Here is a 6162-nt window from a genome sequence, read left to right as displayed (position 1 = left end):
TAGCTCATGGATGCGTTAGTTTAGTTGCTAGTGAAACAGCTAAGGCCACCACCACTGTGTGGAGTGTGGCGCACTAAAATAACCGACGTGTTGGAATTTAAAAACTCATTGTCTCAAGTTAGTTTATTTAGTTAATATTAACCGTTCGCCTTTTCTTTAAACTAGATCCATTAGCATGTTTACTGACGAAGCCTTGGAATCCATAAGTATCCAGTCACTGTGGAGGAAATCTCAGCGGCTGGAGCAGGAGTCGGTATGTTTGAGCAGCACTGGCATCTTTCACTCCGAAAGTGCACTGTTAGAATGAATGACAATGTACCTGTCGTGTCCAATTGGAAATATACTTTGGGAAAGTTGGAAAAATATATACGGATTCATAATTTCTGGATCAATAACGTATAAGCGAAACGTTGTTAAGACACAAACGATATCTCTTTAGCATCGTAGTAAGATAGACAACAAGCTACAGCCCTATTTTTAATCAAAGCGAGCCGTCCTCCACTCCATGCAAATAACATTGGTCTCTAGGCGCAGGGACCGTCTACAAAGTGCAACACTGAGTAGAGATAGTGCCAGGGCCGGCCAAAATCATTAGGGGTCCCTAAGCAAAATTGTTTCAGGGGGCCCTCCATCACCACCAGTACTATTAATTAATTGTCAATACTTGATCATTCGTATACGTACTGTATGTCTAACACTCCTATTATCAATTTTAATTATTTGTAACTGTTTACCTACATCATATCAATGCCACTCCAGAATATTTTTACCCTTCTATGAGCTGTAATCATTAAAGATAGCAAACTCACAAGAGTGATATTAAGTGCCAAATACCAAGTCCCATACTGAAAGTGGTGTACTGAAAAGTAACAAAATAAATTAGCAGACAGTGTATTTACTGTAAACAAATTAACCACTCTGATTGCTTTTGGTTAAAAAAAAAAAGAAGCAAAAGTGCAGAGCAAGTCGATTACAATTAAAATCAAATAACTTGAACAGCAGTACCTTCCTCAGTCAGTTTTCCTTGTATAAAAATAGCCTACATAAATGAAATACTTTTAATGATGACATACAACAAATTATTTTTTATATTAATATTTTCGTTAAGACATTCTGTTGAACACTTTAACATTTAAGTAAGTTACGTACAATCATGACCATAAATACTGGCAGCCCTGCATAATTCTTTGGTTATGCTCGTGTTTATTTCTTTTGTTTGCATTGGAACAACACACACACACACACACACAAAAACAGAACAAAAAGCCAAAGCTGATCCATCCCACACAGAGTTCCAAATATCGACGGGACAGAATTATTGATATCTTTTAAAAATCATCAAATAGATGTATTTCCAGCCTGTGATGCTCCTTTAATTTATAATGAAACTCGCTTGTAGCAACCAACAGGTGCTGGCAATGTAGAAATCACACTGGCAACCAGTTAAAATAGAGAAAAGCTGACAACGTTTGTGTTGTGTGACAACAGGGATGAGATTTTTTACCCTAGACATTAATAAATGAGGATAATACAAACACTTTCATACAGTTGAAGCACTCACCCACATTTAACCTTTATAACTTACTGGTGTTTCAGAGAGGCTGTCAGACCACAGAGGTGCACAGTGCTGAGACAGACACCCAGGCTGTGTCCACAACCATCAGCTCCACCCAGACAGAGCCACAGGACCAGGCGACGGAGCTCCTCTGGAAAAACCACGAGTCAGAGCCACCTGGCCTGAAGGACTTTCTGCAGCGGGTTGAAGACGTGGTCATCAGAGAGCTGGTCAGAAATAGCAGGAGTCACGCCTTTGATGGGTTTCAGGTGAACTGGGATTACAGTCAGCTGGTAAGAAGGACCAACGAATCAGGAGGTGGAGGGCACCTGACGTATGTTTACAGAGAGAGCACTGCAAAATAACGCTCTTGTTCCATGTTTGCAGGTTTCGTGCCTCCACTGCCTTCAACATCCCACTGCTCAAGAGAGAGGGCTTCATGCAACAAGTGTGTCTTGGAATTGTACAGGTTCAGTCATTGCCTGTGCATATGGTCGGTATGTTAGTAATTCACCTAATCTGTGTATGTATGTATCATTGACTGTATAAATGAGCCACTGCAAGTCGATCGCCCCCAGGCAACCGGTTGCAGTATAGGTTATAAATCCCGTCCCTTCCATGTTAGTTGATGGGACATTAGCCAAAATAAAAACTCAAAGTACAAATCAGACAGATTTTCCCCAGAGGTCTCTTCTGTGGTTTTTGGTAGATATTATCACACTGATGTGCATACAAGTGATTATTTTTCTAGTAAGCTTGTTTTTAAAAAGTTGTTAGATGATATAAAGGGAGTGTATTTCAGGTGATTTGACAGCTTTGATAGGCGGTCTGAAGCCGTCACCTGGTCGGTACTGCACAGATTGTAGTTGCAGAATTCCAAGATGGCAACCAGCGTATTATAATTTGGCTTCACTTTTGTGTAGTGGAGGAAAGTGGTGACGTTAACAAACCTGAAACTTCAGAGATTGTGCTGGATGTTTTCACCTCACTCTAGCCTCTTATTGTGGGCAGGGTTGATGATGGACACTGGAGCACTGAGAGGTCGTATGTTTGTACGTGGAATCTGTCTCGTCGAGGCTTCAGCCCCAAACAAGCTGATCTGATCATAGATGTTCACACTGCAGTCACTGCTCTGTGCTGCCACCCCAACCAGCCCACGCTCATTGCAGGTACACCATCACATCATGAACTGATAACAGACTGTTTCTGCGTGCTAGCAAAGTCAAATACAAAAATCTCAACATTGAAGACTTCAGAAGTATTACAACCTATTTGTAACTGTCAGCATTAGCAGACTAAACCTTTCTTCAGATGTAGCCTATCTAGTCCAGGTTAATATGCTGCTGTAAGGCTAAAATTATCCTGTAATTTCTCATGCAGCTAAGCAGGTTGGGGGCTGGCTGCAGTTCAGTGAGATTTGTGTGCCTGTCAGCATGCACTGAGCCAATAGGTTTCAGTATCATTTTAGGTGGTAGCTGCACTAGTTATTTTGTTCCATATTGTTTTCTGCAATGTTTGCAGATTCCATACTTTCATGCTTTTGAACCAGATGACTAATGCTGCTTTTCCAAAAATGTCAACAGAATGGTTGGATTGGAAAATAGCCTCCCGTTATTCCAACTTGGTTCTTGCATTATTCCATATTGATTTTACCCTTCATGCAATCAGATTTAGAGTAGCGCTCAGTGTAAACCGCATTGTGTGTGCGTGTTGCTGTGGTTGTAGGGGGTCTGTACAGTGGAGAGGTGGTGGTCTGGGACACCAGTCGCACTCAGGACCCTGTGCTGGCCCTAAGTGGGATGTCAGCAGACAGCCACAGGGAGCCTGTTTATCAGGTGAGTTGACAGTCAGTTTCTCTGCTATTATCTAATAAGCATGGGCCACCACTGGCATGGCTCTGATAATGTTTGGACCATTTGATGGTGGTGGAGAGGTTTAGTGCTTCATGATATTAAAAACCCATTGTCTGCGATTATATAGAGCATGTCTATTTGTCACTGGGGTGTTTGCTCTGCAGTAATACTTGCCTGGGCCACTTTAAACTGATCTTTACACTATTGTTTTATTAGTCTGACTGGTGGATTAAAAGACAGCGTCCTGTGTGTGTAGGTTGCCTGGGTACCCCTGGAGAAGAAAGGAGAGTTTAGGGTGCTGAGTGCCAGTTCAGAAGGACGGGTGCTGCTGTGGATGGTGGACTTGGACCAGGGCAGGCTGGTCCTTAATGCTGCATACGTCTTGGTACAACAGCAGGTTCCCCACAGCAGTGTCAGCTTCAAGGTGAGACTCAGGATGCCAAAAAAGACAGAAATGTTGTGGGACTGTTCCTGGAGCATTCACAATTAGTTCATACCGTTTTCCCCAGCTGTGAGCAGCTTCTTGTGACATTGCTTTGTGGGACATTGTCCATCAACATACCCTCAAATAAGTAGTTTTAGTGTGCACAGTAACTTGTCTGAGTATACAGTACATTCACAGGCCACTTTATTAGGGACAACTGTACACTTGTATGCACTTCAATGTAACACTTCCACCTTAACATTGAGGTGCATACAATTGTACAGGTGTACCTAATAAAGTGGCTGGTGAGTGTATTTTGTCACCTTTGAACACTACATAGCCGCTACTCTGAAACACCTTGGTGGTATGGATGTGAGAGTGGACACAGTTACAGTTGTGTGTCCTGTGTTGCCCACAGGCGCAAGGCAGCGGTACTGTGGGGGTAACCTCCCTGGCTCTGTCTCCCTGGGACTCTGATACGTTCCTGGTGGGCTCTGAGGCTGGCCTGCTGCTCAGATGCTCCTTCTCCTCCAAGACGCCAGCTGCTGCACCCTTCGAGGGCCAGAGTGTGCCTCCGAGAGCCCCAGCAGTCTTCTCGTTCAGGCCTTGCAGTGGCCCTGTCCACTCCATACACTGCTCCCCTTTCCACAGGTGACAGATCCACACACATGGTGATAGGGGTGATTGTTACAGGTGACCCATAACCAGATTTTGTCCTGACTTGTCGTTGTCTGCAGGAACCTGTTTCTGAGTGCAGGGACTGACGGTCTGGTCCACCTCCACTCTCTGCTGCAGGCCAGCCCGCTGCTCTCTCTCAAGGTTTCAGACTCCTACACGTTTCAGGTGCAGTGGTCTCCAACCAGACCACTGGTGTTTGCTGCAGCCACAGGACAAGGTGCAACATCACAGCTGTGTGTGTTCATAGTGGAAATTATATAGCTTACACATGTAACAGATCAGTCACACCCGCTGTCCGTGGTAAAATTGGAGTGGAGGCTAGAGATGAATTTATTCATGTGCCCATTACACATTATTTCCAAGGTCACTTGTCAGATTTTGATGAACCCTGAGAGACCAGTGTCATTGCTCTGTCTTGTTACTAGAGAGAAGAGAAACTCTGTCTCTTTGACTCAGTTTGACCAGATGTACCATCTATGAAGGTGACTTTACTTTAACAAATGTCTTCTTACGCACTGTCTCTCTCTCTCTCTCTCTCCCTCCCAGGTGAGGTGCAGATTTTTGACCTGGGCCGTAGGTCACTGAGGCCAGCAACCACCATCGAGCAGGGCGGTGCGGGTCAAGCTGCAACTTGTTTGGCCTTCAACTATCAGAACCCTCATCTCTTGGCAGTGGGAAGTACAAATGGGACAGTTGGCATTTGGCAGCTGAGCACTGACTTGACAGAGCAGAGTCCCAGAGAGAGCAGCCAGCTGGAGCAGATAGCCAATCAGGTGGCAGAATGAGAGATTACCTGGGCCAGATGACCACCACTGCATGTACTGTATGTGAACTGTGTTTTGTTAAAGTGTGGAAGTGAAATAAAACAAGATAAGCACCATTACCAGTTCTAACCAGTAGCGTTTATTAAAGCACATTGCGATTGGTAAGATGGCGTCACAACATTATTGTTAGGTTCTTAAATTTTATTGAAAGCACAAGCTAAAACAACCACAATACTATCATGAGAAGCACAAAGAGTTAAATAGATAGTACAGATAGTTGGTATTGGTGAGTATTTCTAGTGCCACATTCATGCAGTTTCAACCATGTTTGTGTTGAAGCGTGTCTGTGTGAGTGCGAAAAACGCGTCCTAGTTGGTCACTTGTAGGCAAGGGATTAGTTGACGAAGAGCGAACGGGTGAATTCAACAAAGTCGTAGGCTGATGGTAGCTCGCGGCCCTTGCTGTCGAGGTAGGGCTTCATGTGTGAGAGGCAGTAGTCCGCCTGCTCCTTGGTCAGGTTCTGAAAAGAAGAGGGGGACAGTTAGACGTCCACCAAGATGTTGACGCCGAACTTGAATGAGCAGTGAACACATCTGACCTGGTAGAGCTCTTCTTTAGTCACATAGGGTTTGTTCTCAGTGCTGAGCGCTCGGAAAGCGCTCTCTATCTCCTCACTGGACTTCACGTTCTCTGTCTCCCGGCTGATCATGAACGCCATGTACTCCTGCAGTGACACGTTGCCATCCCTGCAGACACAGGTTCCAGTTAGCCAACTGTAAGTGCTGTTTAACCTTGTGTTTCACAGTTCTCTCAAACACTCCACACAGATTCAGTCCCTACACACACACACACACACACACACACACACACGTAACCTGTTACCTTAAC

General features: G+C 44.5%; 2 protein-coding genes across 10 annotated transcripts in view; one reads left to right on the top strand and one right to left on the bottom strand.

Moving 5' to 3' along the window:
• Positions 1-6: 6 nt before the first annotated feature.
• Positions 7-5520, top strand: dync2i2 (dynein 2 intermediate chain 2). Of its 2 annotated transcripts, none has more exons than XM_020618744.1 (9): positions 7-253; positions 1597-1848; positions 1943-2052; positions 2567-2724; positions 3281-3390; positions 3665-3832; positions 4251-4483; positions 4570-4727; positions 5057-5520. In XM_020618744.1, the coding sequence occupies exons 1-9, from the start codon at positions 176-178 to the stop codon at positions 5293-5295; spliced, it is 1506 nt and encodes a 501-aa protein (XP_020474400.1). In that variant the 5' UTR covers positions 7-175; the 3' UTR covers positions 5296-5520. The 2 variants fall into 2 exon arrangements, with proteins under 2 accessions (XP_020474400.1, XP_020474401.1); XM_020618745.1 differs by having other exon boundaries at positions 4570-4743; positions 5057-5134.
• Positions 5391-6162, bottom strand: part of sptan1 (spectrin alpha, non-erythrocytic 1) — a 38660-nt gene continuing 37888 nt past the window's right edge. For all 8 annotated transcript variants that reach the window (XM_020618732.1, XM_020618733.1, XM_020618729.1 and 5 more), the window contains 2 exons: positions 5873-6020; positions 5391-5794 (listed from right to left, as the gene is read on the bottom strand). In XM_020618732.1, the coding sequence (XP_020474388.1) occupies positions 5669-5794; positions 5873-6020 (274 nt within the window). In that variant the 3' untranslated portion in view covers positions 5391-5668. The remainder of the gene's footprint in view (positions 5795-5872; positions 6021-6162) is intronic.

The sequence above is a fragment of the Monopterus albus genome, unplaced genomic scaffold (genome assembly GCF_001952655.1).
Source record: "Monopterus albus unplaced genomic scaffold, M_albus_1.0 scaffold209.1, whole genome shotgun sequence".
NCBI classification, from domain to species: domain Eukaryota; kingdom Metazoa; phylum Chordata; class Actinopteri; order Synbranchiformes; family Synbranchidae; genus Monopterus; species Monopterus albus.
This window is presented reverse-complemented; position numbering and strand designations above follow the sequence as displayed.

Excerpts from the sequence above, each read along its gene's own strand:
- dync2i2 (XM_020618744.1), top strand. The coding sequence starts at position 176 with ATGTTTACTGACGAAGCCTTGGAATCCATAAGTATCCAGTCACTGTGG. Across the intron at positions 3,391-3,664 it reads ACAGGGAGCCTGTTTATCAG|GTTGCCTGGGTACCCCTGGA; the intron begins GTGAGTTGACAG and ends CTGTGTGTGTAG. Across the intron at positions 4,728-5,056 it reads TGCTGCAGCCACAGGACAAG|GTGAGGTGCAGATTTTTGAC; the intron begins GTGCAACATCAC and ends TCTCCCTCCCAG.